Raw genomic sequence first — 14,060 nt, forward strand, 5'->3', positions numbered from 1 at the left:
AATGCTAACGGCAGGTACTCGGGAAACGCGAAAGCTCGGGAAATATTTTTAACAGTGTAAAAAATTTCCAAGCGTAAAACAATACTTGTGATGAAGTACCACGAGTTTGATTTTTTTTTAACTCGGGAGAGCTCTTGGGTAAACTCGCGTAGTGGGACAGCGGCTTTACGCTTTTTAAGGTAACAATCCCTTGGATTGTTACTTTCATAACAACATTTTAAAATATTATTCGAAAATGTTCTCAGTAGCTAAATAACCATATAACCATATAACAATTACAGCACGGAAACAGGCCATCTCGGCCCTTCTAGTCCGTGCCGAACACTTATTCTCCCCTAGTCCCATCTACCTGCACTCAGACCATAACCCTCCATTCCTTTCCCGTGGCTTTGAAAACAAAATCGCAGCATTATCTGCTGGATATCACCATTAGAACAGATTTAGATTTGTGGTATTTGGTTTAGGTTGGAAATCAGCTGCAATATTAAAGAGACTGTTCCCTCTGCGACTCCCTGGTTAACTCATCCCTTCCCACACAAACCACCCCTTCCCAGGTACCTTCCCCTGCAACCGCAGGAGGTGCAATACCTGGACCTATACTTCCTCCCTTGACTTCGTCTAAGGACCCCGACGGTCCTTTCAGGTGAGGCAGAGGTTCACTTGCACCTCCTCCAATCTCATCTACTGTATCCGCTGTTCAAGGTGTGGACTCCTATATATCGGCGACACCAAGCAAGAACAGCATAAGCAATCATTTCACTGAACACATTTGCTCAGTCCATCTTGGCCTATGCAATCTCCTGGTTGCCAAACACTAACTCCCCTTCCCATTCCCACTGACCTTTCTGTCCTGGACCTCCTCCACTGTGAGAGTGAGGCCACGTGTAAATTAGAGGAACAGCACCTCATATTTTGCATGGGCAGTTTACAGATTGCGGCTGGTGGGGAATATTGATTTCTCTAACTTCAAGTACTTTGCATTCCCTCTCCCCCATCCCCCCCACCCCCCCCCCCCCCCCCCCCCCCCCCCCCTAGTTGTCCTGTCTACTCATTTCACTGTGGTCCTAATTAGGTTGTCCTGTTTGTATCACTCGTTATCACCTTCTCCGCAGCCAACAATGGATTTGTTCATTTGTTCTTTGTACATTTTCATATCTCTAGTTTCCCACTCCCCTGACCCTGTAGAAGGGTCTCAACCCAAAACATCACCTATTTTTTTTTTCTCCAAAGTTGCTGTCTGACCTGCTGAGTTACTCCAGCATTTTATGTCTATCTGCAATGTTGAAGGAACTGATTCCGTTTTAGGAAAGAGGCTGGGATGGGACAAGTTGAGCGGGAGGGCTTGTTTTCATGCTTTATGACTATCACTCTATGACACTGCATTTTTGCAAAAATTTTATTTAAGCATTAACAATGTTTAAAACCAATATACACATTTTAAAATAATCATAATAAAAGGGGTTTATTTTGCACCGAAAACAATGATTTGATTTGGTATTCAATATTTTTTCTTTCTTTTCAGCCTAGTCACGGAATCACAAACAACGCATTTCTGGAACCCAGATGGTTTGCAACTAAAGAGCAATGGTGCAGCCGATCAGAAAAGAAGCAATAACAAAGTCACTTATTAACTCTCAGCATCATAGCGAACATCCATTATAAATGCAGTGGGCGAGCAAATTGAATGAAGCTAAGTGTAGGAAGACCTCATTTACTGATGAGGTCCTTCAAACTAATATACATGATGTAAGCGAGTGGAGAAGTGCCCTCTGCAGGTCAGGACAGCCCATCATAAACAAAGTGTACAGCAGGCATTCAAGTCATTACATAGTTGTCAGCATAATCCACACTAATTTGTTTTTTTTTTGTCAGGCTTGATAAAGGGCCAATTTAAACAAGTAGAAATACTGTCAGCAGTACTGCCACCTGTTATAAATGGTATAAATGACATTGGTGGAGAATGTCTCTTTGAAGGATTTTTTATTGATAAATATTTACATAGATCTGATTGCATACTTTTTAACCAGTAATATAATTTTCAATGATTATCTTTAAGCTGCTGCTCATTGCTATGAGCTTGAGAAATCATTTTGATTAAATAAAAAGCATGACTAAAACTTTCATGAAACGAGCTGCGAGAGGCTACTGCCCCTGTATCAATATCTGAAGGGGTTGTTCCTAAAGTTCTGGTTACATTTTAGTCCTACGATTCTTGTGTTTGGACACAAGGCAGGGTGTGGGGAGAGCCAAGTGGGAGGGTGGGACCTACCTGTCGGTCTACTCCTGGGCCTGGCCAAGATGGCCATACGCGGGTCCAGGCAGCAGGCGATGGATGGTCAGGCAAGAGTCGGCTGCTTGCCCCTCTTTCGGGGCTACGTCCGTGCACATGTGTCCCTGGAGAGGGAACATGTGGTGCTCACGGGGACTTTGGAGTTATTCCGTGGGCGCTGGTCACCGCGTGGGGTTGAGAGTATTGTGAATAATGATTGTAATATTGTACTATAATGACATGATATAATGTAAGCTCGTTTTGTGTATGACTTGATCTGTTGTATTATTTGATGTGTTGAATAAAATCTTTGAAAAAAAAAAAAAGAGAGAGCGGGGTTTTATTTTATATTCAGGAAAGTCCAAAAGCGGCGAAAGGAAATTAAAAATTCCCCCCCACCCTCCCATCTCCCCCCAGTCAGTGATGTGATGGACACGGGGGTCTGGACCAATCACTGACAAATAGGTCTTGGACAAATCCCGTCCCCGGGGACCGTGGCTTTTCGACGTCATGTCTGTTCTGCGTATTGTCCTTTTGGCATCGTGTCCGTTCGGTTATTTGGCTTTTCGGTGATGTTTCCATTCGGTATCTTGGCTTCCACTTCTTTGCTTCGGCTTCTCATCCTTCAACGTCCCATCCGCACGCGACAGTGGCTAATTAACTACCAATGTGCATCTTCAGGGCATCCTTCCTCTAGCAATGATTCTATTAACCTCTCACATTGCCGTTCCCTTTCCTTAGAGGGAATGACAACAAAAGGGGTTAATAGAATCAGAGATAGCGTTTGCAACTTTTGATCCACGGACATAAGTTTAAATCATGGACACGGCAGTTGTCCAAAAATTAGAAAGAATACACATCTCAGCATGATTACTATGTAAATACCTCAAAAATCCTTCTGGTTCACTTATGTCTTTCATTCCTTATTCAGTCTGGGAAATCTATCACCTCAGACTCATCCATTTGGCTGACTCTCAACTGACTCACAGAACATAGAACAGTACAGCACAGGAATGGGCCATGTCTGCGTTAAACATGATGCCTAGATAAACTAATCTCATTAGCCCACACACGATCCACAAACCTCCATTTCTCCATATCCATGTACCTATCTAAATGCCACTATCATATCTGCCTCCACTGCTTCACCTAGCAGCGCATTCTCCGAGTAAAATTAAATTGCCCCGCATATCTCCTTTAAATCTCGCCCTTCTCGTTTTAAACCTATGCCCTCTAGTCTTTGATATTTCTATCCTGGGAGTAAAGTTCTGACTGTCTACCCTATCTATGACTCTCACACTTTTACATACTCCTATCAGGCCTTCCCTCAGGTTCTGGCATTCCAGAGAAATGCCTGGATAGATAATACTGTAAATGCTGCATTGTTGTTGAAGTCCAGCCCAATATTTTTAATATGGGATGTCGAGTGGAGATAAATCTTTGAAGCCTATACTGGTAATTCATTGCTTAGTCTACGAATGGGCAGGCATTGGCATTTCTGCTCTGCAATGATCCCGGCACAATGGATTATTCTTGCAGATAGGAGAGGAATAATGGTGATCTTTTAATCAATTATACACCTACTACATTCAAGTGTACATGTGTTGCAAATGAGGGATTAAAGGGAAGTCTATTCCAAATGGACACCTGGAGAGAAGAGAGTAAATGATTTTCAGGTTTCAATGTACCATTAGTCAATGAGCAAAATAAGTCAGGTTTAGAAGTATTGCAGTCAGTGGAATCCAAAGTTAAATAATTCAACTTTGAACTATTTCCAAAGATCGATAAAATATTTGGAGATGGGAGAATTTAAGGGGTGATGAAGGATACAGGAACTTGCCATCAATTATTTTGTTAATGATCAAGTTGACGGGAGCAGAATATCTTATTTAATGACAAGGTTAAAACAATGAATTTGCGTTTATGAAGATATGCAAAACAAGAGAGCAGAAACAAAGGAGCCCAGATGGTGCTTTCAATCACCGAGAGTGTAGATTTATTCAGCGCAGAGATCTAAGGAAGACTAGAAGGAGAATAGCTTGTTGATTCACTGCAGAATGGATTTGCGGTGGCAAACAATGATGATCGTAAAGAAAAATGAGAAGGATGGCAAAGTGATGATGTAAACAATCAAGGTGTGTATGAGCAATGTAAGCTACACAACCCACAGCCATTTGGGCAGATCAGTAGTCGAAAGTGCCGCCAAGTCGGAAGGTTTTATACCTCTTTCCATTTCAAACCCTGCATTTCTTTAGAGTCAGTCATGCAGCATGGAAACAGGCCCCACGGCCAAACTTGCCCATGCCGGCCAAGATGTCCCATCTAGATTAGACCCACTTGCCAACGTTTGGTCCATATCCCTCTAGTCTAAACCTTTATCATCCATGTATCTGTCCAAATGTCTTTTACATTTTGTTATAGTAGCTAACTCAACTACATTCTCTGGCCGTTTGTTCCATATGCCTACTACCCTCTGAATGGAAAAAGTTGCCCTCAGGTTCCTATTAAAATTTTACCCTCTTACCTTAAACCTGTGTCCTCTCGTTCTTAATTTCCCTACTCTGGATAAAATAACTCTGTGCATTCACGCCACATACTCCCCTCATAAACCTTTGTAAGATGAACCCTCATCCTCCTACGCTCCATGGAGTAAAGTCCCAGCCTGCCCAACCTTTTCCTATATTTCAGGCCCTCGAATCCTGGCAATATCTTCGTAAATCTTCCCTGCACACGTTCCAGAGAAGCCTACTTGACCACCTTATCTACCTGTTATGTTACTTTCGAGGAACTATGTACCTGCAATCCTAGATTCCTCTGCTCTATAACACTGCCCAGGGCCCTGTCATTCACTGTAAAGGTGACTTCCTAAAATGCAACACCTTGCACTTATCTGCATTAAACTCCATCAGTCTTTCCTCAGGCCACTTGCCCAACTGATTATGATGCTGCTCTAATTTTTGATAACCATCCTCGCCATCTATGATAGCGCCCACTTTAGTGTCATCTGCAAACTTACTGATCAAGCCTTTTACATTCTCATTCAAATCGTTGCTATAAACCACAAACTGTAATGTGCTCAACAATGGCCTGAGACACAACACTGGCCTCCAGTTTGATAAACAACCTTCCATCATCACCCTCTGATTTTTTCCAATTAAATCAATATTATATCCGGTTGGCTAACTCTCCCTGGATCCCATGCAATCTAACCTTCCAGATCAGACAACCATGTGGATCCTTATCGAATGCCTTGCTGAAGTCCATATGGACAAAATATATGTTTTTTCCATCATCAACCTTGTTGGTTACTTATTAAAAAAACTCCATCAGATTTGTAAGACACGATGTCCCACATGTAAAGCCATGCTGATTATTTATAACCAATCCCCGTCCTTCCAAATGCATATATACCTTATCCCATAGAATACTCTCCAATAATTTTCCTACCGCTGATGTTAGGGTCACTGGTCTATAATTCCATGGGTTTCCCTTGCGGCCCTTTTCATAGAGAAGCATATTAGCCACCCTCCAGTCTTCCGGCACTTCACCCATGTGTCATGATGGTTGATATATCATAGACAGGGCACATGGATTTTTTTTCTCCAGCTTCCCACCAGATTCCTGGCTTTCTCTGATCGGGTTCTTTAAATTACTGATTCCATTATGAAGCAATTGCTGCCCTATCATGCATGGCTATAGCCAATATTTGTTCCGTACACACCATCTGTTAGCAAAAGATGGATTAAAAGCCCTTCAAATTAGTTAATTTCCTGTCCTTACTAGCGGCATAAAAAATTCTGAACAAATTAGTGCACGCTGGACTCAGACTATTTGTGTTCAAGTCTGGGAGATGCTGCAATATAAAAATATTTGGGTCTGAGGTCTTGTAATGGTTAGTTGTGAACCTAGGTTACAGGCATAATGAATATGGCCAAAGTTACCATATTCAAGTAATGGTTTCATTGACATGCGATCCCACATGGTAAACAGTCCAGTATATTCTTATATACGGGTTATCTTGGCTTAGTGGCTGCATTTCGTTTTCATATGACTTTATAACAGAAGCAAAACTAATTAATAGTTATGAATCACTTTGGAATGTCAAAAGTCTATTTTTCTCTTTCTGTACAGTTTATATATATTTTTGTCAAACACGGCACATATAAGGTATTAATAAGATAGGTTGCTCTGCCATGGCACAATATAGAAGCCAAGAATTTAAAGTGGATTTCCATTCACAGTAGCACTAAAAAGTTGGAGCAGGACTACCGGCCACCAGGCCCTTCAAGCTTGCAATGTGATCATGGCCGATCTACACTGGCCTCAACTCCTCTTCTGTGCCTGTTCTCCATTACCCTCAAAACCTCTTCTTTCTTAGACAGTCCCCCATGTCAAGGATGATTTATTTATATTCTCGTTTTGTGGTTCTTTTGTGGTTAATGAAGCCAATCCACACACTCTTCCACACATTAAGCAGGAGACAGCCAACAAGGTGGCTAGACATTTGTGAGATGGTGCTTTCCCTCTGTGACCTGTAAAATATATTCAAGGGCACTGTTGGAAGCTAGCGAAGAAATTGCAGGCGCCCTGAGAGCTTTGAATCATCATTAAATACGATTGAGTTGCCACAATACTGGAGAATGGCAAATGGCAAATGTTGTGCCACTATTTAAGAAGGGCTGCATGAAAAGCCTGGAAACTATAAGCCAGTGAGTCTAACATCTGTGGTTGGAAAGTTATTAGAGAGTATTCAGAGGGACAAGATATACATGGATTTAGATAGACAAGGGCTGATTCGGGATAGTAAACATGATTTAGTATGTGGGAGATAATGTCTCACAAATCTGATTGTTTGGTGGAAGGTTGTTGTGCACACTAGAGGCCTGTAACCAGTGGTTTGCCTCAAGGTTCAGTGCTGGACCCATTGCTGTTTTGTGGTTTATATCGATGACTTGGATGATAAATTACATGGCTGATTGGTAAGTTTGCAGGTGACACTAAAGTGGGTGGTATATGGATAGGAAACACTTAGAGGAATATAGGCAAACATGGGCAGGTGGGAGACCGTAAATGGGGCATCTTGGTCGGCATGGGCAAGTTGGGCCGAAGGGCAAGTTTCCGTGCTGAATGACATTGTGACTCTAAATGTTTCATCTTTCAGAGAGGTTCTTTCAACCAGTACCACATGCTCTACCTCACTGTGCAATTCTGTTGAATTGTTATTACCTGCTTCAGCAAGCCTTCCTTTTTGAATTCAGCATCATCTTTGAACACATTGTGCAATCATCATTACATTGTTCAAGCCAGATCCATACAGCTATACCACAAATTCCAAGTTTCATATTCCTCTTTCAACACAGCAGTACAAAAAGCAGTAGAGAGAAAATGTAATGATATTTTGAATTCTTTAATCGTGAAGAAAATGTTAACTAGGATGAATAAAATGGAGAGGGTGTTGCTTCAACAAAGATTTGCATTAAAAAATTGCATCTTCAGTACATATCAGAACACCTCATACTTCACAAATCAAACTGCCTTTGTGATTTCAACAATTAAGCTAATATACACTGGCTTTTCCAAACCCGATCTGTATTTTCTGCAGTAAACGTAGTTATTTTTAATAATAAATTTACATGATGAAAAGTCCTGATAAACCTTTATCAGAACAGCTGTTTAGTGACAACTGAAATCTTGTATCCTGTTCCAGACCGCAGTTTAGAAAAGACGTAAAAACGTCTTCGAGAGGATGCAGAAGAGATACACTGCTGTGATTTCAGTCAAGAGGAATTTCAGTTCTGTGGATAAACTGGATATGTGGGACTTTTCTTTGGCAGAGAGGAGGTTGCAATGGGATGTGAAAGAAAGTGTTTAAAATCAGGACAGTTCTGGGAAGAATGAATAGGAAGAAACTGTTCCCAATAGTGGAAGGGTCAAGGAACAGAATGAATAGTGATGAGCAAAAGAAGCCGAACTACCTCATGGGAAGAACATATTTTTTTCTTGTCTTGTTGAGCAAGTGGTTAGAATTTGGAATAAATGGGTTAGACAGAGGAATTGTAGTTAGTGGAGGGAAATATTGATTATGGTATTCAAAAAGGAATTGGATAAATACGTAAAGTTAAAAAAAAATTGTTGGGCAGTGGGCAGAGGACAGAAAAGTAGAACAATCTGGATTGTCCATTGGATTTAAACTGCAGGGAGAGGTTGGATAGATTTGGATTGGTTTCTCTGGAAAGTTAAGGGCCTGTCCCACGAGCATGCGACTGCATGCGGCAAGCGCGACAAAACCGCAAGCGAGGGCCACGCGGAGGTCGAGTGATCCCATACGAGTTGACATGAAGTTCGAGCGAAGTCTGCGGGGGAAGTTCACGCGTGACGTACGGCGTCAAGACGCTGTGTACGGTGTCGAGATGATGCGCACGCCCGTCGAGGCGGTGCATACGACCTCAATGCAGGCCACTGCCGTGCGGAATTTTTGGACAGTGTCAGTTTTTTGGAGCTTCGCGCAATGTCGGGACCAGTTCCGCACAACTCCATACGGCTCCAGCGATCGAAGTGGGACCGGACCCGCGAGGCCGTACGGCTCAAACGACCACGTTAGGTCGCGCTTTAGAGCTTGAGGGGAGAGTTGTTTGAAGCATATAAAGTTATGAGAGATATAGATAGGTAGGCAGTCAGCACCTTTTCCTCAGGGTGGAGATGTCCAACACTAGAGGGCATAGGTATAAGGTGAGAGGGGGAACGTTTAATGGAGATGTGCAAGGCAAATTCCTTTTAGACAGAGAGCAGGGGCCTGGACAGCATTACCAGTGGTGGTTGTGGCGGTGAAGGCAGATATGATAGTAGCGTTTAAGAGGCTTTTGGCTAGGCACACGGATGAAATGAGTTTAACGGGTCATGTTCGGCACCAACATCGTGGGCCAAAGGGCCCATTCCTGTGCTGTACTGTTCTGTGTCCTATCTTTTATGATTCAATGGGCCACAAACCTTCTTCCATGCTGGAAGTTTCATGCCATTCAGTGATCCAATGAAGCTCCTCATAACCCTTGAAATTGACTCACAGGGGAAGATTTTAAGATATTGATATACCACCAGGGGAGCTGCATTACTGGCAGCCCCGCCACCAGTCTGTTAGTTTTTAATTTTTTTTTAATTTTTTAGTGTGTTAAAAGTTTGTGTAGATATTCACATGTAGTTTTATGTGGGGGGAGGGGGAGGGGGAAACTTTTTTTTCAGTTTCTTACCTTGCCGGAGATGCGATTAATTTTCGGATTGCATTCTCCGGTCGCTCTGTGGCCAACCATCGATGGAGCTGGAGGCCTTCTCGGACTGACCTTGGGCCCCACCGCAGGGTGTGAACGTACATCGGAGTCGATCCCTTGCCTGGGATCGCTCCAACCACGGCCTGCCGACTTTACATTGGGTGCTCGCAGTCTCGGGAGAGGCCGCGGATGTCGGGAGCTCCAACGTTGTGGAAAGTTCAACCAGCCCCGACGTGGGGTTCGATCATCTGGCGTGGGGGCGCTGACATCCCCCCGATGCAGGAGCTGATCGCCTTGATGCAGAGGGCCCGCTATCGGCTACGGGAGTCAAGGTCATCCTGTCAATGGAGGGCTCGAGCCCCCCGACCACGGGAGAGCAAAGGGAAGAGATTGACCTTTTTTGCACCTTCCATCACAGTGAGGAATGTGGAGGAGTCACTGTGATGGATGTTTATGTTATAATGTGTTTTGTGTGGTCCATTGCTTTTTATTTGTATGACTGACTTGGCAAATTAAATTCCTCGTATGTTGCAAAACATACTTGGCTAATAAAGTATGACAGCGATTTTGATATTGATACGATTCAAACTATAATGATCTCACTATCTTATCTCAGTAGAACACTCAGTACATCCACAAGAAGACAAGGTGCGTGAACTCATTCAAACACTGCATGAAGCAGAGAGACCCAGAAGCAAAGCAAGTTTAACCCCTCAGTTCACCATGCTGGTCTTTTGCTCCTGGACTCAGTGATAAACACAAGTCCCAGGAGAGGTCAGACAAGCTAGGAACCTACCTCCAGCTCACCCCTGACGCTGCGTTCCACTGATGCCAGAGGTGAGCTGGTCTCAACACTGTTGTTAAGGACCTGTCCCACGAGCATGCGACTGCATGCGGCAAGCGCAACCAAACCGGAGGCTGGGGCCGCGCGGAGGTCGAGTGAACACCGTACAGAGCCTGTCCCACCATCATGCGACTGCATGCGGCGAGCGCGACCAAACGGAAGCGGGGGCCGGGCAGAGGTCGAATGATCCCGTATGAGTTGACGTGAAGTTCGAGTGAAGTCCGCGGGAAGTTCGTGCGTGACATATGGCATCAAAACGCTGCGTACGGCGTCGAGACGCTGCACACGCCTGTTGAGGCGGTGCGTACGGCCTCAATGTGGCTGCTGGGCCGGCAGGCCGCTGCCGCGCGGAATTTTTCGATAGTGTCAGTTTTTCGGAGCCCCGCGCGATGTCGGGACCAGCTCCGCACAACTCCACACGACTCCGGCGATCGAAGTGGGACCGGCCCCGCGAGGCCATACGGCTCAAGCGACCACGTTAGGTCGCACTCGCCGCATGCAACCGCATGCTCGTGGGACAGGCCCTTTAGTCAGTAGTTCCTCTGGAACTGCCAACTCTCTGGTTTATTCCAGTCTGTTATACAAAAACATCCAACAAGATAACATACAATATTTGATAGTAAGTACAGTTTTGGTTACATTCCCTTCAAAACAAGTAGGCCGAACATTAGCTGATGTATCATTGTCCAGCAAATTACTGGCCTGTTATCATCCTAATAACTGAAAATGCCTAGTTAGAAAATTAAATTAAATTCTTCATTTTCTCACTAAGTGATTTCAGTTATTAAGATAATAACTAACCAGATAATCACTGGACAATGATACATTGGTAAATATTTTACCTAAGGATTTAATTTCAAACAACAAGCTGCATAAGTGACCAAGTGAATATACTTCATAAAAAATGGATCCAGTTTCCATCTTCATCTCAGTTGCATCACACATCTTACCTGAAGACTTCCTCGAGGGCAATATTCTGTTACAATACAAATATTTGGAGTATCAATACAAGCTCCAATGAACCTTGTCAGATGATTAAACTGCACATCCCGTATCTGTAACAAAAACAAATGTCAGGCATACTTGTGATCAACCATAAAGCTGATAAGGGTTTCTGAAGAGACTCATAAAATTGTCCACTTACATGTTTCAGTTCAAATAGCACTTGCCTGGTTAGCTCAATCCTTTTCTTATTTACATGTTTTATTGCAACTAAATTACCCTGGAAATAAAGATGACAAGGTTACTAGTTAAATTGAAATGGCTGTAGTGGTAGAGAGAAGTAATATCATTGTCAGTGTCACAAACTTATTTAATTCTGTTACAAAAAAGACAAAATATTTAAAGAAACTTTTTCTAGTTTTGAATAAATATTGCAAATAGTAATTTGACTGTATCTATTTACTTGTGGTGTGTTTAATATTAAAAGCATTAAACTCATTATCAATATAGAAAAATACCATCATCAGATTAATGCCAGTCGTATTATCTAAAACTACACAAGAGTCTAATTAAAATGGACAACAAATAAAATTTGTCAGTGTATTTTGTTACTCGTGATAAAAATAAACCAATGCCAATACTATAAATACTTCTCCTTGGCCTAGGATCAGATCGAGTTCACAGTTTCTGTAGTGAGACAGGTTATTTGGCCTATTATGTCCAAAGCCATGCTCCCCATCAAGCATGCATTGACATAACCCTTCATCAATCCTATTTTATTCACTTGCCATTCACCTTAATTCCTCCAATTCTACCACACAGCTGCACATTAGGAACAATTTATTGTTGCCAATTGACCTACCAACATAATGTATCTTTGGAATGTGGGAATAAACTGGATGAAACTGTCCAGCAAACACAGAAAATCAGGACTGGATCTGGATTCCTGGAGGTGTCAGGCAGTTTGTATACAATTGCGAGTGGGGTGGATAGGATAGACAGTCAGAATGTTTTTCTCAGGATGGAAAACAAATCAAATGTGGAGGGCACAGCTTTAAGGAGAGGGGCAAAGTGGAGATGCGTGGGACAAGATTTTAGATAAAGGGTCGTGCACGCCTGAGATATGTTGCCGGGGGTGGTGGTTGAAGCAAATGCATTAATAGCATTTAAAATACTTTTGGACAGGCATATGGCTATGCAGGGAATGGAGGGATATTTGTTATGCGCAGTTAGATAATTGATGGTTTGGCATCATATTAGGTGCAGACATTGGTGGCTTATGCCCCTGTCCCACTTAGGAAACCTGAACGGAAACCTCTGGTGACCTTGCGCCCCACCCAAGGTTTCCATGACGCCAGAGGGTTTGGTCACTCGCCTGGGAAGCATCCACCGAAGCGTGTGCTGCATCTACTGAGCAAAGATCCTACAGGATCCTACAGGATCTTTGCTACCACACGCACACAGGGACAGCGGAGGAGCACTGTCTGCGCGATGAAGAGGAATGTAAACGGCTGCCACAGAGCACGGTAAGTCCTTTAGAGAGCGCGGGAGGGAGGGAGAGAAGGGAAAAGAAGAGGAGAGAGAGAGAGAGATGGGGAGAGAGAAGGGGAGAGAGAAGGGGAGAGAGAAGGGGAGAGAGAAGGGGAGAGAGAAGGGGAGAGAGAAGGGGAGAGAGAAGGGGAGAGAAGGGGAGAGGGAGAGAAGTGGGTTGGCGGCGCGACCGACGTCACAGCGGCCTCTGCAGTCCGTCTGTCTTTTTTTTATTTTATTGTCCTGTTGAGTGTATAGTTTGTGGTGGGTTTTGACTGTGTATGTGTGGGGGGGGGGGGGGGGGGGGGGGGGGGGGGGGGGGGGGTGGGGGGAGAAACTTAGATCTCTTCCCTGTATGGGGACCCGACCTTTTCCCTGTCGGGTCTCCATTGTCGTTGGGGCCTAGCACCGTGGAGCGACCTCCAACAGGAACGACAGCTCAAGTCACGGAGCCTGTGGAGCTGCGGACTTACCATCGTGGAGCTGGCTGGCTTAGGAGCGTGGAGAGCTGTGGTGGCGCGCTGCTGCGACCCGACCCCGGTGGATGGTGACACCGGGAGCTCACGGGTCCCTGGTGGGAGACCGCTTTGTGGGGCACCAGCAACGGTGACCTCTCCCGCTCGAATTGCGGGGTGGAGAGTGACCTGGAGCGGGGCCTCACATCGCCCGGCGTGGCTTTAAATGGCCGTGGGACTTGCTAGCACCCGCCGGGGGCTTTGACTTTGACTTCGGGAGAAGAATGGAGAGCAGGGGAGAGACACGACTTTGCCTTCCATCACAGTGAGGTGGAGATTCACCGTGATGGATGTTTGTGTAAATTGTGTTGGTGTGTGTCTTGGTTCTTTCCTTGTATGACTGCAGAAACCAAATTTCGTTTGAACTTCATGTGAGGTTCAAATGACAAATAAACGGTATTGTATTGAGAGAAGGGGAGAGATGGGGGGAGAGAGATGGGGGGAGAGAGATGGGGGGAGAGAGATGGGGGAGAGAGAGGGAGAAGGGGAGAGAGGGAGAAGGGGAGAGAGGGAGAAGGAGAGGGAGGAGGGGAGAGAGAAGGAGTGGAGACAGTTGTAAGAAGTTTAATAAAGTTAGCGGGCATTTTACCTTCCAGCGGATCTTCTAAGTCCTGAAAACCAAAGATCCTAGGATCTTTGCTGAAAACTCCAATGAGCCAATCAAAATGGCTGGTCAGCGAAGGAGATTGCCTTCGACT

The 14,060-nt window shown here is 44.3% G+C and overlaps 1 protein-coding gene across 2 annotated transcripts in view; it reads right to left on the reverse strand.

The window, feature by feature from the left end:
- The window catches only part of npr2 (natriuretic peptide receptor 2), a 162,058-nt gene that overhangs the window by 54,867 nt on the left and 93,131 nt on the right, over positions 1 to 14,060 (reverse strand). For both annotated transcript variants that reach the window (XM_055633193.1, XM_055633183.1), the window contains 2 exons: positions 11,520 to 11,597; positions 11,326 to 11,430 (listed from right to left, as the gene is read on the reverse strand). In XM_055633193.1, the coding sequence (XP_055489168.1) occupies positions 11,326 to 11,430; positions 11,520 to 11,597 (183 nt within the window). The remainder of the gene's footprint in view (positions 1 to 11,325; positions 11,431 to 11,519; positions 11,598 to 14,060) is intronic.

This window comes from Leucoraja erinacea, chromosome 1 (assembly GCF_028641065.1).
Source record: "Leucoraja erinacea ecotype New England chromosome 1, Leri_hhj_1, whole genome shotgun sequence".
Lineage (NCBI taxonomy): Eukaryota > Metazoa > Chordata > Chondrichthyes > Rajiformes > Rajidae > Leucoraja > Leucoraja erinaceus.